General features: G+C 39.8%; 1 protein-coding gene across 1 annotated transcript in view; it reads left to right on the top strand.

Annotated features, from left to right (window-relative positions):
- kirrel3b (kirre like nephrin family adhesion molecule 3b) overlaps positions 1-26,687 on the top strand; it is a 169,166-nt gene that overhangs the window by 105,763 nt on the left and 36,716 nt on the right. Inside the window, exons 4-5 of the mRNA XM_028574626.1 lie at positions 12,894-13,051; positions 20,122-20,272. Coding sequence (XP_028430427.1) covers positions 12,894-13,051; positions 20,122-20,272 — 309 coding nt within the window. The remainder of the gene's footprint in view (positions 1-12,893; positions 13,052-20,121; positions 20,273-26,687) is intronic.

Here is a 26,687-nt window from a genome sequence, read left to right as displayed (position 1 = left end):
ACAAGCTTGAGAGGTTACTGGTTCTTGATTAAACTTCATTGGGTTATCATTCAGCAATACCATTTCACCAGTGCAATCGCTAGCTAAAGTATCTTTCTTAGGGCCCTTTTGGTCACCTGCTGCTGCTGCTTCCTGTCTCCTGCTGCCACTCACAACCTCCTTCACTGGAGGATCGTTGGGAAGATAGCTAGAGTCAATGACAATGAGCAAATGAGAACAAGGGAGAAGGAATAAGGAGAAGAAAGAGTAGAAGGAAAGAGGGGCGTCTGCCATGCAGTATACTCGCCACGAGCGAGTGATCTGCCTTATTGATCCAGCTTAATGAAAAGTGAAAGTAACGATTTGTAGGAGAGAAGGCAGCAGGAGTGAAAAGAGAGAGCAAAAGACAAATTGCGGCATAGCGTTTCTCTGGTTGCCAAGCCCTCTGCAAATGGATATGAGTGAATAATTATGGATACTGCACTCTTCTACCTTCCACAGCTGTCCTTCTTTACTTTTTAAAATCTTTTAAAGTTTAGCTGCTCTGACATATTGCTTTTCACAGAAACGTTGCCATTTGACCATAGTGTCAAGGAGAGAAGAATTCAATATTTGTATTCCTACATGTTAGTAAGGTCATTGTCAATGTATTTGCCCAATTCAGCTGGTAAACTAAATTAAATACCGGGTATCAACAATGTTAGGTTTAATTAATGTTACTGCTAAACATCATATTTAATGTGTATTTATCTATCCTTCTTAGTATCTTTTGGAGTTTTTGTATTCTTATGAAACGGCCATTTATTTCCATACATGTAGGAGTGAAGTGAACAGCTGCCATACACAGCAGATGCAAATAAGTCTTGTTGTTTTGCTTTAATCCCCTTGACACTGCTTTCCTAATTTGGCAAACCCTACACCGACTACTCAAAGTAATTAAAACAAAGAAACATATTATTTGTCGAAGCTTGACTTTGACTGCAAGTCACTTACAGCAGCAGGAAGTGCAGTAGTTGGCCCTACTGTATTTAAGTAACCAATCAGCAATGAGAAAGGGAAAGCCTTTATTACCTATTTGGATGATTGAGGGTAAGAGAGTTTATCGTTCCTCCCCATAAGCCAAAATAGAAGGTGTTTGTTTAATCCCCTGCCAAGCTAGCTGAGTCCTGAATGCACTGCCGGGAAAACTGCAGGCTGACACACACGCAAGGTAATGGAGGAAATATATGCAAGGCCTGTGTCACTGCAAACTCCAAGCTGTCAATTACTTGCCAGTGGTGACAGAGTGTGTCTATTGACTTGGAAGACAGCTACGGCCCTACACATCTACAGCATATGCACACACACACACACACACACACACACACACACACACACACACACACACACACACACACACACACACACACACACACACACACACACACACACAAATACATAGGTATACACATAATATGCTTACACACACACACACACACACACACACACACACACAGCCTTCCTTCTTCGAGCTGACAGCAGAATAAATCTAAAACTCTTCCCTCTATCTTCCATAACTCAATATCAACCTAAACTCCTCCATGTGCCATATCAAAGGAACTACTCTCCTTTTGACTTTGATAGGCTGGGACATAACATAAAATAAATATTTACTAACACATAGAGGAAGACCATAATCACTGCCAAAGAATAGATACTCAGCTTTTTTTTTTTTTTTTTTTTTGTGATTTGCTGAGTTCGTCCTTGAAATCTAAACAGTTCAGTTGAGCCAAAGATTAAGCAGCAGTGACCTTGTCTCACCTGCCCATTTAGAAGAAAACGTGCAATAAGTAGCAAAAGCCTTTGGTTTACTTTTATTTATTTCAGCCAATACTTTAAGTGCAAGAGTGATGCAATTCAAGAGGAAAACACTGAACACATCACAACATTTATAAACAACAATGAAGTTCCTTCGTTAAATAAGCTCTGAGGGCAAAATAGATGGTGAACTTAACCTTTGCATGGCTTGCAGGCTTACCCTCAGATGCCAAAGGAGAATCAAGGTCTTGTGAATTAGTCATGAAGAAAGGCAATGGAGGGTTTCAGGTCCAAAAAAGAACCCTGAGGCTAATTATATCCCTTGCAGCAAGTTGGCACTGCTCCAGACCTTTGCTCTAATCTTTCTACCTTAGGTTGGGGACCACTAGAACAAAGGGAAAGGAGATTACCATTGTTTGATTAAGGTCTTCGTCTGAAAGACTACTTCTGTTTTTCAGACTGTTCTGTTTTTTTTTTTTTTTTTTTTTTACATCGGGAGCGTATTAATCTTTTTCCACAAAGCAAAATGTGTCATAATTTCATAATGAAATGTGGTGCTATTTATTGACTCATTGCTGACATTTTAATACATCAGTTTCCATCTTAAATGTTTTTTTCTTTCTCTGTCTTTTTCACACTTTCTCTCACTTTATCCTTTATTTTCTGTATGACTCACCAAATCATTCCTATTTAATGCAGAGGCATGGATTCATTTGATTAGTGAACTGACTGAATTCTCATTTTAAATGCCGCGTTAAAGGATATGCAATTCACACAGAGATGCTTCTTGCATCCATGTAATCTCTGTGAATTGAAGTTTACTCATCAGGAGATACATTCTGAAGATATCAAAGTGGTCTAGATGACTCCTCATCATCACACTCATTCTCAAGTCATTATTTTAGAGCGGAACTGCTGTCACTGTTGTTTTTCTCACTTTATTCTGATATGAAAAGCATACTGTAGATTGTTTTTCCCTAATTACAAGACTGCAAATGATGTGATAAAGTGTTGCTAAGATGCATTTTTGATAAACACTTCATCGCATTTGACTCTCTGTTCCAGCTTGCCGAGCGCAAGGTCATAAAGATGATATTGCAGACCACACTGCAGGCAGAAGCTGGGAAATGTTTTAAGAGCTAACCTTACTTGAAGCAAATATAGAAGGGTTACAATGCTTGACACTTCATTAGGGAAAATATTTCACTAAGAAAAACACACGTTGTCAGGATCTGTAATACCCTGCAATTGTAGTATTATATCCATACATATTTAATAATGTAAATGCATTTTTAAATTGCATAACTGGGGTAGCATTTAGCAAAACATAGTACAGTATACAAGCCACATGGTTTTAAGTTGTGTCTGAATACATTACAAATGTGTCAATATTTAATTATATGGTAAGAGTTAATTATTACCATGCTTAAAATGTTTAAAGTACATAGGCACACTCATAGAAAGTGTTCCAAAAATGGTATTTGTTCTGCGAACAGTTATTAATACATGCCATGTGAGTGTGTCGTAATATATTTTCTCCTTTTTGTTATTGCTGCTGTAAGATGACAGTCTTTCCAGCATGCTATTTAGTCAGCTTTACATTTGATCCCATATCTGTTTTTTTCCATTATTACAATTAGATTTATGCAGTTGTTGCAGGGGTGAAACTTAAAAGACCTTGCACAAGATCTTCCAAAATGACAGGCATTCATGAACACAATATGATGCTGTTCTTCTGACAAACATAATTGATAGCATGCCATTTGAATGATCCATTGTGTGTAAGATATTTGTTTTCCCTTTCCTGCATTGTTAATGTCTTGGACCCGCGCTTCGGCAACAATTTCCATGTACACAAAAGCCCAAGGGTATCTTTTGTTATTGGTGTTTTCAATTGCCACAGCTGAATCAGCCATTTCTGTGGATAATTCAGAATTTATTATTTCTCAAGGCTCACACTGGCATCTTTTTAGTATTTGGGTGGACTTTGAGGACGGGGTAAAAAATAAAACAAAAAAACTACTGAGGAATTAGAAGTTGTCATGCTGAAAACAAGACACAGATAATGTTTCTTTACGGTCCATAAGTGTGTATTTTGTCACAACCCCTGTCCGTGGTGCTAGCCCTGTTATTCACTAAGTGGTACACTTCACAGCGAGTGAGAACCGCAGACTAATGATGGGTCAGTATAAGAGACATTATTTGCATCTGTTGGCCTGACTCTATAACAATGAGTGCAATTTGGCAATTGTTGTAGTTTCTTGGGTGAAAACAAGCTTATGCAAGTAAGTAATTTTCTTGTGGCCGGGTTGGCTCAGTTGGTAGAGCAGGCTCACATATACATAGAGGTTAATACCTCAATGCAGAGGTCCAGGGTTCGAGTCTGACCTGTGACGATTTCCTGCATGTCTTCCCCCTTTCTCACCTAGCTGTCCTGTCCATTGAAGGCAGAAATGCCCCCCCAAAAAACAAACAAAAAATGTAATCTCCTCTGTTGTGTTTATCGTTCACCTGTGCTATTAGAGTGGTGTGACAGCTCAGTAGGGCTAGATGTAAGTTTAGTTGGTCCGCTGTTTAAGGAGTGGTGTCTATTACTTTTTCATGACTTACAGTAACTGGAAACAAGCATTTTGTGCCTTTGTGTATTTAAATGCATATATTAATCTTTTATTTATTTCATCATTATAGAATATTCATATCCATATGCCTCTTACTGAGTGGTGTTGACGAAATTGTGTGTGTGCGTGTGTGTGTGTGTGTGTGTGTGTGTGTGTGTGTGTGTGTGTGAGAGCCAAATTCTTTAGAGCCCCATGTGTAAGTAACCAATTTGTCTCTTACAAAAGTAAATTAGGTCTAGTTTAGCATCTCTGTTGAAGTATAGGGAGAGACAAGGTGTCCTAAACGGCAGACATTCTGGGAGAAAATATAACTAAATATAGCTGCCTTTTCTGCCATTTGTCTGAAACACAAGATGGAATGATAACTACATCTATCATATCAAAGAGTCTGTGAACAGGTGTGTGATTATGGTAGACTGACTGCGTGTAGGGTGTTTTTTTTCTTCCCAGTATTTCAACAGAAGGAGGAGAAATGACACAAATACATCTCTGCTCTGCAAAACAACAGTACCAACTGTGTACAGGTGCTGAGCTGATTTGAATTCACGCTACATATTAAATAGGCTTGCTTCAGCTAACTGTAATTGTTGTTAGCAAAGTAATGATTGGCATTAAAAAAAATCTAGCACCATGGGGGCTAATTGTTGGCAGGACCTTGAAATAAGCATTTTTTCTTTTACTGTTCTTATGGAAACAGAATCCTAAATTCAATTCCTCCCACCCTCAAACTCTCTCTCTCTCTCTCTCTCTCTCTCTCTCTCTCTCTCTCACACGCACACACGCACGCACGCACGCACGCACACACACACACACACACACACACACACACTGCTATATATCGCAACACAGCCGGGTGGTGAGCAGCGATGTCAGCACCCTCCCAATCTGTGGAGAGCAGCTTCTGGACATGGCTGGGCTGTGAAGGAGCAGGCTCTGCACGTTTTTGACAGCTCTGGCATCTCCCCACTCCTCATCTCATCTTCATCCTTCCATCTCTCCATTTTATTTGGCAGTGTTTATTCGGTAGATCATGACAACTACACTACCAAAAGATTAAGCGTTTATGTACTCCACTTGTTAAAATGTGTCCATGTATACTCCAGCCTTTTAATCCTATCTTGTGTTTTCCCTTCATTTTAATTCACTGTCTTTCTCTACCTCCCTTTTTCCCCACTAATTCCACTTTCTATCCCATATTTGCCCTCCCAGTTTATTCTTTTTTTACCATATGGAAGCACACACTTTCCTGGACATATTTTTTTGTGTGTATACATTTTGTACAGTCCGCCATCCTGTTTGATTGCTGTCTGTGATCCTGTTTGTGCGCGTTAAATGGTTTTGTGGATTTCTCTCCCTTTCTTTTTCATTCATTCACTCATACTCATACATACGTGTGTGTGTGTGTGTGTGTGTGTGTGTGTGTGCGTGTGCGTGTGCGTGCGCGTGCGTGTGTCTGTGTGTGTGTGCTCACATGGCTCAGGATCATCTGGCTTTCAAACAGATGTACAATGACAGCACTTGAAGAGGGCCGGTGATTTGGGCCAGTGAGCCACGCATGTCTCTTGTATCCACCTGCTCTGGGTATTCCTCTTCTCTCCTGTTTGTCTTCTTTTTTCCTGATCTATCCATCACAAACTCTGCAAGCTGTCGCAACAGGGTGACAGACGGCCCATGCACGCATCCTTCTGAAATAGGTAGACAGGCAAGTCAGGAAGCTCATTGTTGTTCAGGACACATCTGCTGAAGCACAGCGCTACAGCAGTTACACATTGCCAGCCTCCTCTCTCCCCTGCACCCTTGTGAGGAGCCCTCTCCCATTCATTCGCCTCCAAATTGCTTTTTCTCCCTTGCTCACACTCCTGGAAAGCCGGGGCACTCGCAGAATTTCATCGTCTGCTTTCACGAAATTCCCCCCAATATTGGTTTGGCCTGAAATAACCCAGCAGGTTCACCATCAGCCTCACCATGTGTTACCAGACTAAAGAGAACTTTTCAGCCAACTCCAGCGCATGTTAACAGCTTCCCCTCACATAAATTCAAGTTTTATGTTTTGTGTTTGGAGAATTTTATGTTTGGTGTTCAGGGAATTCATTTTAAGAGACAAAAGGCAGCTTTAAGACCCCCAGGTTTATTCATGCCCCTCTTGGAGGTGACGGACTTACCACCTTGCACTGTTAAGTTAATTACGATTCAATATTCCTTCGTCTCTTTTATAGATATCTTTGATTATGCAGTAAAAGTAAATGATCTCATTGACGTCCAGGCTTTCTGACATCAATGTGCCCTTATTTTCTTGTTGACTCAAGTAACCAAGGTAGGGTTTATAGTCAGACATAGTCTAGCATTGGTAGATTTGCAGAAATACATAAATGAAGTCTTATGAGGTGACAGCAGCCTTAACACTAAACAGTGGAATTACCCATTTTAGGGACTGGGGTAGGTTAATGTACATTGTGACAGACAAATTGTGTTTCTCGCTCAAACAAAGAAAAATGACAGCTTGGAGCTTTAAACCCATCATTACATCTATGATCTGTGGGTCAAAGTAACTATAACAAGCTCTTTTAAATGATACAAGTAGTGAACTGGCTATATCTTATGATATTTTAAAGTAAGCCAAACGCCTTACATTTTTAATTAATACAGAAATGCAAAAAAGCACAAACTCTTTCGTGACTGATCTAGTGGTTATCTTTGATTTATAAACAATAAAATCTGTTATCACTAAAATGCGTGTGAATGTCGGTGTCTGTGCGTATGCATGCCGGCAGTGTCCATGTCTGTGCATGCACAGGAGAATGCAAATTTGTTGAAAGAGATTACATTATTATCCCTAAGAAGAAAGTAGTAAGTGGAGCAGGGTTTGCAGTGAGTCAGCCATGTAATTAAAGAGGAGCGATCAATCTGTACCACTGACCACACTACTTATGCCAAGTCCATCGAATGGCTGCAGTAAAGAGCTAATTTAGAACCATTAGGGACTGCCGAGTTTGCAAACAGCCCAGTAATGATGATGGCTGATTCAAGTTCAAGGCTTGGCCTCTGTATAACTGTCAGACCTGGCAGTCATAAGGCAGGATCAGTGGAAGATCCCAGATGAAGAGAAAGAGCTAAATATCTATTTTAATTATTTTTTTCCTAGTTGGTCATTTGTATTCAATGGATGTTGGGTTATTGGTCAAATCCTCCTCTTTCTTCAGCAGACATAAAGGCTTTCACCTGCCAAGAACAAGAGTACAAACGTTCTTTTACTGAACTATCACGCAATCAACTCTAACTGCCCTTTTCCCTTAGTAAGATGCTATTTTAGTGGTGGAGATTTCAAAAAGATGCAAAACTATAATGAGCTGAGAGTTTTGCTAGTTACACAGAAACAATTTCAGTCCAGGCTGTCACAAACTGTCTCCACATTGGCACCCTCCGCATACGGTAAGACCTCAAACACAATGGAGGAGAGAAACATACAAAGGTATGGATGCAAGATGGAGGCAGCCAGGCATGTCCCTCTTCTTACTTGTCTGTTCACCATTCACCCTCAGTGTCTTGCTGGCAGGCTGCCCTCCAGGGGGACATGACCTGCAAGTGTAGCAGTGCTCTGTTTGGTGTGCCTGTGACTTCCTCTCTGCCATGTAGTGTATCTATGCACAAAATCATAAACTCCTCTTGCACTGACATCCCTCAATGGAAACCATACAGGTGAATAATAGTAGATAACTGAGACTATAGGTCACATAGGGACTTACTGAAACAGTCTGCAAGGGTATACATTATATCTACGTTCATTAGTGGTGTCACCTTCTGATCCTGTAGCACCTATTTATAGACACTGATATGTGCTAATATGTGTAGAGGAGGAATATTTCCTTTGAGAGTGAGCAAAGAATCCTCTGATCTCTTTTTTTCTCAGAGTTTTGAGCACTTGTAAGCAATAAGAGGAAAATCTCCTCACTTTACGTATGAGTCCTATCAGTCACATATTGTCAGATTGTCCTTTCTTATCTACCCCTCTCCATAAAAAACCCTTTTATGGCTGCCTTATATGTTTGGCATTTAATTAATGTTTCAGTCATGTGTGCATGAGAGCACTGACAGAAAGCCAATAACACTGGATCTTTGCAATCAACTGTCACAGTGCTATTGCTGAGCCTCACATTTTGTTCATTTTCTTTAATGACAAATGGTAGAGCTGTTTGAGATTCCCAGATCATAATGCTTTTCACATTCTCCCTGTCTCATTTGCATACCATGCAGTAGCTCTATTCTTAGCATAAGAATAAACTAATGTGATCTCCTTGGCCTTGTTTCCAATTGCTGATAAAGGACCAGAAGGTGACCACATTCTCACAAAGATTCTTTCTCACTTGCCTAGATCAGCACACCCTGTTGTCTAATCAGCGAGTGCTGACCTGAGATTCCTCTACCTCTCCAAACCCTCTGCATATCAATGAAGACTACTGTAGATGAAAGGGAGCCTGCCAAAATTAACACTGCATTTCAAACTCAAACACACAATATGAACTAGTGAGTGGGAACTGTTTTTGAAATTGCAGATTTACTGGTCCAGGTGGGCAATGGCCCTGTTCAGACCTGTCATTTACATGCATCTTGGTTGATCCAATCACAAGTGGACAACTCTAAGTCACATTGAGGATGCATTGAGATCCGATTGCTCAGACCACATTCAGATGTGGTGCGGGAAGCATATGGCCACATTCGTTTAGCAGTGTGTACGTGGATGTTGGAACATTTCAAGGAATAGACCCAGTCTGTATTGTTTTGATTTGTTCTTTGTCTTATTTTTTTTCTTCTTTCCGGCAGACTAGGCACAGGAATTGCATTGCAGTCTCCTGTCAGTTAAAACAACAATGCATTTGTTCTTTGCAAACAGAGATGATGTGTATTTATTTGAATATAGAACCGGAAAGTAAGAGCCCATCACAAGTGGTCGCTCAAGATGCATGTGGAGACACATTCTATTATGTGGTGTCAATTGACATACTAACTACTTATGTAGGCTAGGTAAGTTAACTTTCTTAAGTGACATTTCTTACGCGACGTTTTTAACTAATGCCACAAATGTTAATATTTTAACCCAAGCCATGATCTTTAACTAAACCTAACTAAGTAGTTTTATTGCCTGAACCTAACCACGTAACGTTTGTTTTGGATGAATTGAAAAAGGGACTTCCGTGGTCCTTACCACACTAACGGTGACCGTTACCATATGAATAGATGATAAGGGACTTCTGAACCTACTAGTAGGTGTAGCAGGTCCCTTCTAGAAGAAGACAAGAAGACATACTTTATTAATCCTGCAAGGGGAAGTAAATTTTTTTCACTCTGTTGTTACAGCTACATACATTACACACAGGCTGGAAATACACACATGGCCAGGACCTATACATGCACTAATGGAGAGATGTCAGAGTGAGGGGGCTGCCCATGGACAGGCTCCACGAGCAGTTGGGGGTTCGGTGCCTTACTCAAGGTCACCTTGGCAGTGTCCAGGCGGTACTTGGTCCCTTTGTGGCCATGAACCTGCGAAACTCCAGTTCCCAAGCCAAATCTCTACGGACTTAGTTACTGCCACCCCTTCTAACCCATATATATTAGGGGTGGCACGGTTCACAAAACCCACGGTTCGGTTCGTATCCCGGGTTTAGGGTCATGGTTTTCGGTTCTGTACGGTTCTTGTTATTTTTCTTTTAATATTTAACACTCCAGAAATATACTTCAGCATATGATATATAGCTAAAATTAGCATATTGAATGCGTGTTGCACAATGCTTGCACACAGTGGCAGTTCTATTCATTGTTTTATTTCCGCTGTCATCATAGGTAACATGAAATCCAAAATGTTCCCACACACCAGACTTATACAACTCCGGGCAGCTTTCCTTATCTCTCCCACTTGCCATTTCTACACATGACATGACCTGCAGCACACTCCACTTGAGGAGCTGTCGGTTTAAAATGTTTTCAGAAACACGTTTAGTATTTTCGTAAAATACGAGATCGTATTCAGAACGAGACGCCATCAGATTCTGTTTTGACATTTGGGAGTAGCCAGACCCACGTGACGCGTTCGTCCAATCAGCTGCCATGTGTTACGTTCGTCACGCTCATCCCGCACGTCATTTCCGGTAAGTGTTTTAACAAAAGTGTCGAAAGTGGGCACTACGGCAGTAAGTGGTTAGTGCACATTAGCAGTTTACTGACGAACCGCACACACGCTCCGAACCGAGACAAGCGAACCGAATGGTTCGGATGTTTTTTCATGAACCATGCTAGCCCTAATATATATGATACTAATTACCTCTGACAATGCCCATTCAATGGAGTGTTAACATTCAAAATTAGTGTCTGGGTCAGTACCGGCGGACTCCGCCACTAACGTTAAAGCATATTAAAAAAGGTATTAAAGAACGTAAATACATTGAATAGATATTGCTGAAAAAATGGCAACCATAAATAAAATAAAGTAAATAGTTATCTTAGTCAGATATCAAACTAGAAGTTTTGATTGATAATTTTAAAAACACATTTACAGCAACTTAAAACTAAAAATGTCAGTAATTTTAGTTAACAGAGAGCAACATAGAACACTATATGCAAACTTTTCTGGCACTATGCTCCTTTATGTCTGCCCTAAAAGACCCCTTTTATCCTTAGTATGTCTAAATGTACATAACCGTATCCTAATTAAATTTTCTCTCTTTTCATTCATCTCAGTGCTGTTTGACAGTATAGATCTAACCCATAATAACCTTCCTTCCAATCATGATGCTTTTGCAGGGGAATATGGCAGCTGCCTGCAGCCTTTGATTTCATCTTGCCCCAGATCTGCATTATAATGAGCACTCAGGTCAATCAATAATTCACTGCAGTTTCAGTTATAAAAAAAGAAAAACAAACATATCAGCTCTTGGGTAAAACAGGAGAAGGACTTTGATCAGTGCCATTGAGATGCACATATAGCCCTGTTGTGATGTTTTCTTCTCTCTGTTGTTTGTCAAAGATTAGAGGGGAAGCAAATGTACATCTGTGTGTCTGAGGGGGGTTATACGTAGACTGAATCACACGTAATGCTGACATTTCCATGTGTATTGTATGTATAGTAGGGGAATCTCATCTGCTTTGACTGAAAAAGAGTTGAGTGGCAGAGTTGATTGTTATTTAGAGAGGCATGCTGTGACTTGTGTAAAGCTTTTTGTGCCACAAACCGCACCATCTAATTTAAGATAGTTTTTGATTAAGTATAGGGTAAATTTGTTTCTTACTGTGAAGTCATTACCTTCCCTGAATGAGGAACCATAGATGTGGCATGTAGATTATTTGTATACAATAAACCAAAATGGTGTCTCTTGTTGAGCACTCTCATTATGCGGGATTGACTGTATGATGAGGTTACAGTAGGTGTCATGCAGTCAAATCCTTGCAGGTGCCGTTTGTAATTTGAAAGTTAGTTGATAAAAAAAATTTATCATGATTAATCGCATGAGTGTCCTAGTTAACTCACGATTGATTGCACATTTTTTTTATCAGTCTAAATGTCCTTTAAAGGGATATTGTTTTCCAGTTTTTAATGCTCAAGTGGTATTTGAGACTCAACTACACCGTTGGTAACTCAGTTCACATCGACGGTAACGTTAAATACAAATAACTTTAGTCTTGTGGAGAGAACCATCTGGAAGGGCTTTGAAACTCAACTTGCTATTCAAAAGACCTTTTATTTTTATTCCATTTCTGCTCAAGGAGCTTTGTTTCTGCTAGCCATCCACTCCTGTTCATGGATGTATTTTTAGACCCGTTAAGACCCGCTCCCATTCCACCGTCTCGCCTCTGCTGCTGGCAGCCACCCACCCCTACTGACTGCCTGCGCAGTGCTGCTGTGCAAGAGAACAGAGGAGAAGAGAACAGCGTTGTTTAGTGTTTAACTAAGGATCTCTGGACTGCATGCATGGGAATGAATTACTGTAGAAATACAAACTATTTTTGGTTATATTTTTAAGTCGCTAAGAGGGGCTGAAAACTCGCTAAATCTAGAAAGAAAGTTGCCAAGTTGGCAAGACTGTCCACAACGTTACTGCTGCAGCTTCCTGATTTCTCAAACTGTGGAGCGAAATCATCGAACGTGCGTGCATTAATCATCGTTAAAAACATTAGTGGAGTGGTGTTGAAAGGAATTTGCGTTAACTCGTAATTTAACTTGTAATTTTGGCAGCCCTAGTAATTTGTTTTGTCTTATGTGGTGTCAGACTTCCATTATCCCAATGTTTTGGAAAAGCAATATATCACTATAGACTGATAATTGCTTATAAAACCAACAATAATGAATATATGCCAGTATGCGATCATTGTGCATTCAACAAAAATAAAGCATAAATGACAACTCCATTTCATATCTACATACTTTACCAATATTCCATGCAACACATTAATTATCATATGGTTATCATGAGGCTAATGTCCTGTCTTACTCTGTGTCTGTATCAATAGTCCCCCCAGAGGACCCAGTCATCAGTGGAGGGCCGGTGGTGAGCCTAAGGGCTGGTGACCCACTCAATCTGACCTGCCATGCGGACAACGCCAAGCCGGCAGCCTCAATCATCTGGATCCGCAATAGAGAGGTCCTTAACGGGGCAATGTACTCCAAGGTAAGCATAGAGGTGTGTGTCATACCAGGTTTGAAGGCTGGGGACAGGGTGGGGGTGGAATGAAGTGAGTGGGTTGCATGGTGGCTGTACTTTTTTTTAAATAATAATCTGAGATAGGGAATGAAAACACCTGTTAATTTACATGTTTGCTTGTCTTGCTTTGCTGTAAATCTGCAAAAGTGCTAAACACCCATGACATGTTTCAGAGTGACTGTCTGAGTCATTGGTGGGCGTTTACCTCAGCATCCAGACTGCTTTTTGAAATGAAATCCCTTGGAAATCCAGGTTGTGTTTTGATTCCAAAAAAGATGGCTGGCCTTTTTTTCCCAGTATAACTCAGAAAAGCAGATGGCAAGATCGGGGAACTATCAGTGACTTTATGTTTCTTTCTGGTGTTTTGATTTCCTCCTTCAGTGGCATTTGGCTCTCTTTATCTTCCCCAACCTGTTATAAAATCTACTATGTCACTTTCCGTGCTGGAATCTGTCTGAAGCTTTTTTAACGGTGACGTATGATTCTCACTGACAGACCGTGTTACTACTTTTAATGTCATAGAACACAATAGCCACTGTTCACACCAGCTGGTGGCATGATTACCTGACCCCATAGACTCTTGACTGACATTCACCCTTAAGGCTAATCATGCAATCAACACTGTCTTGTTCTATTTCCATTTAAACAAAGGACATAAAGAGACCAGGCACTTTAGAGCACTAACACCTCCCCCGCCTTCCCTTGCTCCCTGCGCTGCCTCATCCCATTATCGGCTTTTTCAATGAACAGATAAATGCTTTTGATTGGACTGGGGTACGGCACCAGGCCGATTTAAATAAAGTGATTGCTTGAGGTAACGCTTGCTAATGGTGGGCGGGGAGTGTGTTTCCTGCCTTCACTTCCTCTCAGAGCAAAGGCAAGTATGAGGACATTCTGTGCTAGTAGCTGATGGATGCTCACTTGTCTGCTTTGAGCCCAAGTATGTCCCTCGTCCCTCTTATCTCTATTGCCTACCATTAAAAAGCAATGTGTTCGATTAAAAGAAGATGAGTTTTTTGGGGTCCGAAGAGCAGTACGGGGACATTTTGTAAGCATAATCATTTGCTCTGATGGTCTTCTCATATCCCCCAGATCAAAAGGACTAATGTGAGCAGATGTGGTGGAGGATTCACAGAAATGGCTTTCCTGATGGTGTCATATCTAATGATAGTTCCGACCCAAAGATAATTTCCCACTAAGGCCTCAAAAAGCTCATCTTTATGACCTCTTAGAAAACTATTTACTGGACCAGTGGTCAAAGAGAAAGTGTATGATTAAAGCTATCGCTTAGTAAAAATGTTTGTTGGTTTTACCATATAAGAGAGACACTGAATCAATGCATTGTGTATCATTAGCGGAGGTAGCTTTAAAAAAATATATATATATTGTGGAGAGGGCTTTTCAAAGAATTAAGTGGCAGAAGTGTGTCACAGTAAGGTGAATGGGTTGAAAACAAGACCAACTGTGAAAATGTGGGCAGAGGAAATTAATGAATAATGTTCTCTCTTCCCTCAAAAACTCATCTCCCGTCTGCTCCAGTGGAGCTGCTCAGTGGAAAACTGCAAAGGACTGTTTGCAATATGCAGCCTCAAGGTCTAAGCTGTGGTTTGGAAGTGTGCACACATGCTCTATGATACCTTTGCGCTGGAATGGTACAACAAATCACTTAAAAAACATGATATATTCCCTTCCCCAATCTGCTACATATTTTTTCTGAATGCTCTGGTGGCAAGCTGAGAAGTGAGCAGGAGACTGGGGAGTTATCTCAGTGTTAGGAAGTTTACAAAAATAAAAGAATAATGACATTTAGTGCTTTTTATTGCATACCCTCTCAGCTTTGCAGTAAAATCATGTTGCTATTTAATGTCAGGTAAAATTTCAGTTTCAAAGTTTACTTGAAGTTGCTATTTTTTATTGATATAATTTTCAGCCTAAGAAACTGTTATCCCTTTTCCGTTCTTAGTTCTTTTTTATTTTCCCAAACCCATACTACAAGTGTTAAAAGCAGCTGCTTTTTATGCCTCCCAGTTTCATTATTTTTCTCCCGTCCTTCATGGGAGTCTTTTGTGTAATTGGAATTGGAATTGCATTTTAATCAGAGGTTTCAAAAGTATTCACATTCATTACTCAAGTAGAAGTATAGATACTAGGGTTTGAAAAGACTTCTGTAGAAGTTGAAGTATCAACTCAAGCTTTTTACTCAAGTAAAAGTGTAAAAGTACTGGTTTCAAAACTACTTAAAGTATAAAAGTAAAAGTAATGTAAGGGGAAAAAAATGCCATTAAGGACAAAAGCTTAGGCCGCCTCACAGGGGCCTATAGTGCACTACCCCACTTCCTCCAAAACATTTTTTTTCTAAAGGCCATAACACTATAATGTTATATTAAAAATAATACCTGCAAACTCAGAAGGGCTGAAAAAGGTGACACATCTCTGTTTACTTCAGCTGCTAGCTAACGGTAGGCTAACGTTACCTACTGTCGAGTGTAGTGTTAACTAGTGTCCCATGTGGCGAGGTTTCAGTTCCCTCTAACATCCGTTTTCGGAGCATCAGAGAGAAGCGCAGTCATTTAAGTGGCCCCTAAATCAAGGCCGAGCCCCCTTTTGGGGGATAGAAAATAGACGGTCCCATAGAAGTCAATGCAATTTGACATGTGTTTGGATCATAATTTTGACAAATGTGTGTGGATTTTTTTCTTGTTAAACAGATGGTTTGATTTATACGCATGTCTAATGTTTATTGTATAACCTTGCCTGAACCTGAGCATTCACGATACCTTGAAACTAAGGTTGATTGCCGTCATGTCCCCTGTCTTCCCCTATATCAGTAGATCAGTGACCCAACACGGTGGCCGCATACTGCTAAATGTAGAAATACATATCTGATTAAATCACTATTGTTAGACTGAGTGTCGTCTGTAATTAATCAACCGGTTATTAATAACCAACTGTTCAATCTATAATCTGAGATTTAGTTGGAGACGTCTGATGCTGCTAAACTGTTAGCAGCTTCCCACTAAAGCTAACGTTACGTAGTTTTACTACACAACAGCTGTTTCTCTCCTGATGTGACAGCGCGATTTTTCCCTCTCGTAGGGAGCCTCGCCAATGCTGGTCTGGTCTATAGCCTGGAGCCAAAGCCCATCTATCAGGATCTATTTTAGGATATATTGTTGGTGCAACAAACTACTCAGCAACCTTTCGGCATAGTTTTTAATTCAAAACGGTTTGTTTAAAGTAAAAGTTTGGAGCGATTTACATTTCCTCTGTCGTTATGCTGTTGTCGTCTATGGGGAACACGGGATTGTTTTCCCCTAAAAGTGGGCGTGAATCTGTTCAGAGACATTCTATGACGTTGCGCCGGTTGTGCATTTAGGTTTTATGTGTGTGTGTGTGTGTGTGTGTGTGTGTGTGTGTTTGAACGATGACAAGCCAGAATGAAAACAAGCCAAACTGAAATAGGAGTAACAAGGCAATTTTTAAAATATAAGGAGTAGAAACTACAGATAATTGCGTGAAAATGTAAGGAGTAGAAGTAAAAAGTCTGCTGTAAAATAAGTACTCCAGTAAAGTATAGATACCCAAAATTTCTACTTAAGTAAGGTAACAAAGTATTTGTACTTTGTTACTTGACACCTCTGATTTTAATCGCCACACCCATTGAGTAACAGGTTAGGAAAATACTTACAAAAAAGTAACCTTAAAATCTGAATAGGCATTAAACATATTAACTTGTTTTCATTATGAGACAGGTGTGGTTTTCCCAGCAGGAGAATATTGTCAAATGGCTCTTTACATTAAAGTTTTAGTGCGTAACATTTAGGTATTAATGAACGTCTGTTACATTTAAACCATTACCAAAATAGTTGCTACAAAGCTAATTAAGACTATCAGCTCCACAACAGACTGTGTCTTCTGGCGACTTTCACACGCAGAAACTCGAGTGAAGATAATTACCTCCACTGAAGAGGTTTATTTTTTTATTTTTTAATCCTCCGTGTCCTCCTTGGCTACTAGCAACAGCGTGGAGGAGGGGTGGGGGCTGTTGGAAGGCTTGTATCTGGTGGACGCGCTGACAGTGTTGAGGTCATTACTTAGAATTCCTCATGGGGGCGACAGAAACTACGCAATAGCTTTAAACATAAAAATAAGTAATTGTACCAGTTTTAAAATATCTCAAAAGATTTTGGCAACCTAATTAACCTAATTCATTCAGGATTAAAATGCAAAGCATGATCTGAAATATAGATCACTTCAATTAATTGCTTTTAACAACTTTAAAATAATAAGGTGAGAATAAGTTAAGTTAAACAAAAGAAACCTATTTCACCTCAGTGACCATGGTAAAAAAAAAGCACATTTTCTCCTCTACATTGACATATAATGTTAAAACAATCAGCTGTTTGAGTAAAAGAACCCTTGTGTCGTCCAGAATTAAAAATATTAAATATCCTTAAACAATCTTGCAAAAAGTCTGCCTTACATTTTTTCACAAATTAGACATCCAAAAAACATAAACATAGAGAAGTCAATATTTAGTGTTGTGGTAAATTTGGTACATTTGGAATGTGCAAAATGCATTTTAAACTTTCATTCATGGATTAACAGCACCGTTAAAATAGGTCTGCAAGTAGAATAGAGGTTCAAAGTAAACACAGTGTCGGTTTAGGGCTAACTGTAAATAAGCTTGGCTGGCAGCACATCAAGTTTTATTTAGAAGATAATCCATTTGGTTCAGCCGTTTTTTTAATTAGTAGATAATCCAGATAGATAAGCTTTTTGAAGCCACTGTCTTGTCATCTACTGACGGGTCACCTTCTTGGTAAATTAACATTTGGCTTGGCAGTTGCAGCTTTTTTTTTTTTTTTTTTTTTTGTAAGAAAGAATACAATCATTTCAAAATAAAAGCTACACTGACAAATAAGTAAACCCCCACAACATAATGCAAAATGTGGAAGATGGCAGAGAGATAATGTAACAAGCACAGTCCAAACCAAGACTAAAAGCCAGTAAACATTAGATCTGAGTTTAACAGGTTGTCAAAAAGAGAGTGCCAGTGGGATGCCCCTGTTGCTGCTAATATTGAATCAACTTGATAAGCAATCATTTAGGCATATTGCTGTGTATTTATTTGTCTACTTTACCCTCTAGTGGTCAGAAATCACCAGATGCAGCTTTAAATATACCTGTAACCCTTTCCATCTCAATCTTGTTACTTTTGCACTTCTCCCAGCATTGTTAAAAGTATTCTTCATATAGGCTCCAGGCAGTGATATAAAAATTGATCAATTTGTAATGTGGCATGGTGTTGAATTCAATGCAGCAGCCAGCTAACCCCCTTCTTAAGATTAATGACTTCAGACAGGTCCAGAGCAACGAGGGAAACAATCTTGATTGTGTCAGAAAGGATATTACATTGACATATCCCACGTCTGACAGCTAATGTGCTCTGCAAGTGACTCACGCACAACTATGAATTTCACCTTCATGGTTCTTCACATACAAATTTGTTTCACAGAAAAATGGATGGCATCTGTAATATCCTTATACTTATGAAATGCTTATTAATACGCAGAAAAATTATAGTTTATCCTCAATCCAATAGTACAGACATTCTACTTTGACTTAAGAACTTGAACTCTGAAGTGGTTAGATAAAAAGATTTCTTAGGAAATGTCATGATGTCTGGTTTTACATGTACATGACATTTTAATTATATTATTCAGAATGTTATATGCTTAAGAGACGGGCACGTAGTTATATTACAGTTTTAATTAAAAGAAAGCCTTGCAGTAGAGAAATGAGAAGATAATTACCACTGGTTTGTAAATTGACAATGAACCACAGTTTGACTAATGATTAATAGGTAGTGATTATGGTAGTTGAAATATATATGCTGCTTAGCTTTCTTGAATATACAGTAATGTACTTTGCTGTGTTTCAGTCATGACATCTCACCTTACCTGTTGTGCCTTTCCAGAACTTTAATTTTATATTTAAACATGTACATTTACTGTATTGTGTGCTTTGAGAATCCAAGTAAAGGAAATGTCCAAGAAGCCATCCATACATTTGTGAAGCTAATCCAAAGGCAGTATTTCATTAAAGCAAGTACACTGTGAGCTCCCTCTAGTCAATATAGCAGCTATGTTTCTATATCAAGAAAATGTTTGATATACTTCACGATAGCAGGGCTTTGGTTTCTTCAAAAACACAAAGCAACAGTGAGCCTTCTTGAAAGAGATAGCAGGGAAATGCATCTTGACTTTGTGGTTGACCACACTGTGCCCCGTTGCCTACGCAATTTGTTCTAGTTAGAGACTTTGTTCTACCCCGCACTGGTTAACATAGACTCCCGTAGCCCTCCCCAGACGTTTTGGGGAGAGTGAGAGCTACTGAGCGCTACCAAGCGATTCCAGATGGTTTCCACAATGTAGGGCTCAGAGGATGAATGCTGAAAAGAAGATTGATTTCCTTTGTGGGGTATGATAAGCCATGCACTAGAGCGCAGCTCTCCAGACACAAAAGAGGCTCAAAACACATATTTCTTTTTTTTTTTTTATATCAATCAGCTTTGCAGTAAAACTACAGGCTAGAGTGTTCTGAGGGTTTGCCTGTGGTCCCCCAAGGGACAAGATGTGCGATTCATAAATTTGCTGCTGTTTTGTTGTTGTTTCTTCCTAGTTTTAGACATTCTCCATCAAAGTGTGTCTGGTGAACTGTTTGTTCCGTCTATCTTCTCTGTTTGTATATCATTTAAACAGTTTAGAATCCCAACGTGAATTTGATCTATTAAAGATACAATACAATATTTGACTTTAAAATGTGGGTAGACAGTATTTTGAGTTTACTGCCCAAAATCAAAACAGTTGGAGACTCTGTTTATTTATTATGCCAATCAAAATCCAAGGTTCAAGCATGGTGATCCATCAGATCAACCAACCAAATGGAATAGATTTAGAGACATTAAACATTTCATCCACGCAACTGCCTGCATTGTTACTTTCAACTTTACTGAATTTCTTCACTCTTTGCAGACCTTGCTCCGGGATGGCAGGAGAGAAAGCACTGTGAGCACGCTCTACCTATCACCTTCCAACATCGAGACGGGTCAGCAGATCATCTGTAAGGCATCCAACAAGGCAGTCACCAATGGCAAGGAGACCAGTGTCACAATTGACATCCAGCGTAAGCATACCTCCTCTCCCTCTCCGTCTCTCTCTTTAATATTTTCAGTCTGTCTCCCCTCCGTCTTACTCTTTAGTTTTTTAAGTTGTTTTTCCCTTGTTTAGCGATCAGTACAGGTGTGTGTGTGTGTGTGTGGGGGGGGGGGGGGGGGGGGCTGCGTATGACATGCATTACTCAGTATTTGAGGTTTTGAGGTATTTCTCACATGTAGAGGCGTGAAACTGTCTGAGGCATACATGACTAACACTCTAAAAATCTAGGATTCATTTTAGGCTCTGATGGATATTTATAATTAGTTTCCATTTTGCTTTCATACCATGTAGGCGGGTGGATGGATTGATGATGCATCACTTTTTTTATTAATTTTTTAGTTCACTTTGATAAAATATCAAAGGAGCTGTCCATCTAAAGTAAAATGAATGGGATTGTCTTTTTTGGTCCAACTACCTGCCTGCTGTGGCGCTATGCACACTGTCTCCACCTTTTTTATTTCCTTGCTCATGCCATCTATCTTTTTTACGAGAGCATGCACAATTCCCCTCTAAAATAGGCAAAGTAAGCCCAGCGTGTAAAACACATTCAGCCTCAATTGTCAGGGAATCTTTTTTCGATCAAGAACCGTTCACAGTAAGAGAGGGGCTTTGAACAAAGGGATTCTGCATCACTCACGGCCCCTTCAACACCATTAAGTATGACTAATAAAGCAGAAAATGCTATTTAGAGAGGCAATATGACTGACGGCTCCATTCTTTTCATTATGTGCACCATAAGAGGCATGGCACGATCAGGCCAACTCAGGCGCGGGAGTAAAAATGATTAACAGTTGTTAGTGTTTGCAACCCTTGCAGTTTGTCCTCATCATTTTTTTTGTCGTGCAGTCAAAGAGGGAAGTATGCCCACATGTAAACTGATTTGTCACCACGTATAATGATGTGTCTGTGATAAATGCTTGCCATCATAGCATCATCCTCACTTCTGAATGTATGATTTAACCCTGAAAAATGAGTGCAGCGGATTTCTAATTAGCATTCCAAAATGTGCTCTTTACGCAATTAAAGCTCCCGACAACATTTTTCACAGTGTGAGATCAAACTGAGCGACAGCAGAGACTAATTGTCGAGATTCAAATTGTCTCCCACAAGGCTTAGCCTCTTGTTTCCCTCCCTCCTTCTCACTCCCCCACCGCCTTCCTCCGATTTGACAGGTAAAGTGTTCAGCACAGTTCAGCAGAGCCTCCGGAGTTTGTGCTACCAATTTCAAATTAAGCTTCTCCTGAAATTAAACATGTTATAATTGTACTTTGATTCATTCGTGTTGGGCGTCAATTTGCTTAATTTCAATGCTACCTAATTTGTTTACAAAGTTCTTGATTCAACAACAGCATCTGAAACACGTCATGTTTTTTTAAACAAAGATACAGAAATGTAAGCAGTGGTGCAAATTAGGGCTGAAACGATTCCTCCTACCGCTCACTGTGTTTACGCACAGATTATTATTACTTGGGCACAACGGGCCATGAAGACTGGCGGCGCAGATTGCAAATGAAGGAAGAGAGCGTAAATAGAGAAGAGACAGGCAAGAGAAAACGACAGAAAGTTTGGGATTATTTCAAGCTGCAAAAAAAACGTTTCTGTTGTAAAATAGATCTAGCTTACCACAGCATGGCGTCAATGCTACAGCATTTCAGCACAAAACATTCAGTTTACTCATCCACAGAGTAGACCTGACACAAAGTAACATTAACGTTGTATACAGTCTCTCATCCACCTCATCCAACTACAGCATGCTACTCTGCAAATAGCTAATTTTTCCAAACAAGTGAAAACGAAAAGCTCTCTGTAAACTTAGCTGCTGGAAGAGACAAACCAGGCCCTCTCTCATGGCTAATTATTATGTATGTCAATGACTTCATCGCACCATGAAGATGATTTCTGCATTCTTCATTCTTTCAAAACTTCAAAAAATAAGTCCCCCTGAACATTATAGTTGAATAGCCAGATTTAGGCAATACAAATGTAGCTTTTTCTGAAAAGGAAACCTCTCTTTTGTATATTTACTATTGCTTTTTACTATAAAGCAAAAGCATTTCTTATCCGATTAATCAATGGAATAATCGGTAGAATACTTGATCACTAAAATAATCGCTGCAGCCCTAGTGCAGATGTACACCAAATCTGCGCTTTGGTTTACAGAGCTGAGTTCCCTGTGATTCTGCACATGTATATCTATTGTTGAGTGAGTTTAATATGATAATATTGTGGGAATGGAATTTTGTGAAGTTGGAAATCTGGAAACTACTTAAATATAAATGCACTGCACATTGCAAAGAAGAGAAGTCTAGTGAGAAGCAGTCTTTATTTAACAATAAAAGTAGGTGCTGGATGAATAATTGATGGAGCGCTGGCAGGGGGAACTGTAGCAGATGAAACTTGACCTCCTTCTCTTTAGGACCAAACACCACATAGGTCTGGATAGGTCTGCTTTATGCGATTGCTCCTCTACAGAAGGTGGTGTGGTAGGACAACTCAGTGGTAAATATTGATGGGAAGCTGCTGTTGTCATACAGAGGAAGCAGCACACACAATCTGTGTCTTAAATCAGGGGCTGAATTATCCAAAAGATGCAGCCAACAGTAAGTCTTTAAAGGATCTGAGGACAGGCTAAACCAAATCAGATGATCATCATCACAATCAAAATCATTTCCACGTGTATCTCCAAGACCTCAAATGTCTTCCAAATTTTGACAACATGTGGGTTTCTTGGACAAATTTGGAGAATATTTATTGGAGAATAATATTTTTAAATGGACCAGGCTTTGTCTGCCTACTATGACATATTTAGTCCAGAAATGCAGACTTTGGAGGATCCAGAGCCTGATTTTGGACAGCTATAGTAAGCAAGTATTAGTCTGGACACAGCATAGACCCGCAGACTCTCAAATGAGCGAACACCTGCACAAGACAACCAACAACACAGGGGAGGCAGATGAGAAAAACCTATGCACAAAGCAAACACACACCAAAACACACATTCCTCTCATCTTCCCCCAACCAAATATTCCATTGCACTGATAACTCCACAGCCAAACAGATTGATATAAAGATCATTTTGTACTTGCAAACACTCACAGTTTTCTTGGAAAACTTGATTTTTATGTGTTTATATAAACACATGAATATTCAAGTTAATAATCCAATTTAGAAAAACAATTACAATTACATTATCCAAAAAACATAAATGTGCAATGTCGTAGCTGTCAACAGAATACATTTTACCAATTTGTGGAAAAATGACTGTTCCGTACTACTCAAAATGCATCTATTTGTTGCTCATTCATTAATAATAATACAATAATAAACAAAGATTGAGAGTCCTAACGGAGAGTCAGAGTGCAGAGTCAGAGACCACTACCGGGCAATAGAAAAAGGCCAGACAGGAGAGCATGTATAACCTCTTTGGAGCAACAGAAAACAAACCTCTATTTCTTCTGCCCAGTATGGCGAGCCTTTCTCAGAGAAGGTGAAAGCCATCCCCCTACCTATCAAGGCAATGGTTCCTTCAGGCGCTCCATGTCAGCTTGGAAAATAAGTGTAACACTTGACCATCTCTTTTTTACAATTGTGCTGGGTGTTCCCTCTATTCTGCAGCAAGAATTCACAGTCACAAATCAAGATTTAACAATAGTGATTCATAATTGTTTGCAGTGTTAAAGGAATACTCCGGGCAAGTTTTCCGTTAATCTTGATTGCTATACGTATAGCAAAAAAAACAAGCCGAATCGGTGCTAGCAACACGGAGCTGCTGCAGCTAATGCCGAGAGCTCCCACTCAGCTAAAACGGCAGTTATGGGGGCATAAGATAAAGAGTGCCTTTATGCCTCTTAACAGACACAAAATGCAATTAAAATGTCTGTGCAACATGAACAGGGCCCTTACATGACAACAAGATGCATTTAGCAACTTAGCTATTGTTTAAATTCACCTACCCTCTTAGCTGCTAGCTGCCCCCTCAAAAATAAGTAATTGAGCATTGTAGTGGTCATATCAGTGACTATGTAACTACATGGAAACAGACCAAATTATGCTGTTTCTTGTAAAGTAGCATTACAGAAGGCTGTAGCCTTGTGCTGAAGTCCCGTGGGAATTCAGTTGTAGCAGGAAAAGGTAAACAGCAGTGTGCAGATCGGAGCGTAGTGTGTGAAGAGTGAAGAGCGGAGGTGTTCACAAGGGAAGAAGCTTGGGGTAACGTAACTATGGAGCTAGAGCTAGCCTTCAGTAACGCTATTATACTGTACAAGAAACAGGCATCATTTGGTCTTTTTCCATGTAGTTACATAGTCACTGATATGATCATAACCACTACAGTGCTCAATTACTTATTTTTGAGGGGGGAATAAACTTCAAAATTTCGCCGCAAAAGCATGAACTGTCCTCTGGAGGACCTCCACCAGACCAGCGGGCGCCTGTGGATTGTTGTCGGTGCGGCAGGCGAGGGAGGCGGGGAGGAAGTAGAAGGATGCCGGTCAGGGCTGCTAGCCTGGCTAAGGAAACTACCACACAATTCGCCACTGCAGAGACTCATATTCACCAACGACAGCACACAAAATGGATATATATGCTACAAATACACATGGAACTGCTGCGTGATGATTATTACCGGAGCCTGGCTGAACACACTCACTCATCCCAGACGGCAGCTAGCAGCTAAGAGGGTAGGTGAATTTAAACAATAGCAATAAAGTTGCTAAATGCATCTTGTTGTCATGTGAGGGCACTGTTTCATGTTGCACAGACATTTTAATTGCATTTTGTGTCTGTTAAGAGGCATAAAGGCACTCTTTATCTTATGCCCCCATAACTGCCGTTTTAGCTGAGTGGGAGCTCTCGGCATTAGCTGCAGCAGCTCCGTGTTGCTAGCACCGATTTGGCTCGTTTTTTTTGCTATCGGCAGTACTCATATATGTATAGCAATCAAGATTAATGGAAAACTTGCCCGGAGTTCTCCTTTAAATGCTTCTAGAAAATAAAATATGTAAGCAGGCCAGCGCTCATATAAATATGTCCATCATTAATAGGTCCTTGTTGGATAGGCCTACCATCAAACTAGAGATGCACCGATTGACCGGCCAGTGACCGGAATTGGCCGATTTTCACGTGCTCGGCCATGACCGGCGACCGGCAGGTCAGTCTGACATATGCCGATTTTATGCCGGTGAAATGTACTCGGGCACCGCATGATTAACATTGCGCAAGATCAGCGCACCACCGCTCAATCAGCTGTTTATGAAATGTTATAAAGTCGTAATTATACACAGCTCTGCAGAGCAGTCTGCTCTACTGATCTCAGCCGCTCTGTCTTTCCCTTGTGAGGCTGAATAAGTGGAACATGAAAACCGCGGTCCCGTGAAATATGATAGCTACAGTTTATTGGAAAATAGCGTTGGGCACACTGACTTTGATGAATTTACTGTTTATCAGACCCCAGATGAGACAAGAAGCTAACGTTAGTGAACGCTGCGGTGACTGTTCCTCTGCCTCTGACGTTCAAACAGGCCTGCGTGTGTGTTTTGAGAAATATCTTTATACTGCAAGGCTATATTTATTATATTAAGTTGGATATTGGATGTGAAAAGAAGGAAATGGTTCTAATATTGTACTTTAGATGTGTGTGAATTTCCCATACCAGGAGTAATTTATATAGTTCTATTTTATAGCGATCGATTATTTATTAAAAAAATGTTCTATGTAAAATGTTCTATTAAAGAAAAGATAGAAAATAAATATTTGTGTGTGCTGTAAAGTGGTTAGAAAAAATGAAATCGGAATCAGCTAAAATCGGTACCGGCTGGCCTAACTCAAAGAAAATCGGAAATCGGAATCGGCCTAGAAAGTTGTAATCGTCAAATCAATCAATCAAACTTTACCAAATTGTCCCTGTGGCTTCTCTCATGCTGAAGTCTGTTTTGGTACTACTTCGTTTTGGTTCACCTGGACTTCAATGCCATCGATGTTCACATATTCATCACTTAAAATGTAGATGTTCTCAGTTACTGTTCTGTAATAGGCAGGATTTCAACCTTTCATCTGTGAATGATACTGTAGTTTGGCCATAATTCATTCAAATAAGAAAAAAGCCACAGTGTTACATAGTAGTGACATATGTTGTTGCCGTGTACATAATATATGATGTGTGATTGTCCAAGGTTGTGCCCAACAAAATGCTGCCTTCATCTGTGCATCTACATTCATATATATATATATATATATATATATACTTACTGTACGTATACCAAAGACAAAGAATTGCCATCCACATATGAAGAGCTATCGAACGTGTTCACCATTTGCAAGAGCTAAATTTTGTTTAATGTAAATTTATGAATTGACTTATATATCCATTTCTATTTTTAAAGATT

This window comes from Perca flavescens, chromosome 3 (assembly GCF_004354835.1).
Source record: "Perca flavescens isolate YP-PL-M2 chromosome 3, PFLA_1.0, whole genome shotgun sequence".
NCBI lineage: Eukaryota > Metazoa > Chordata > Actinopteri > Perciformes > Percidae > Perca > Perca flavescens.
Note: the sequence above shows the minus strand (reverse complement) of the source record. Positions and strands in the feature narration are given on the sequence as shown.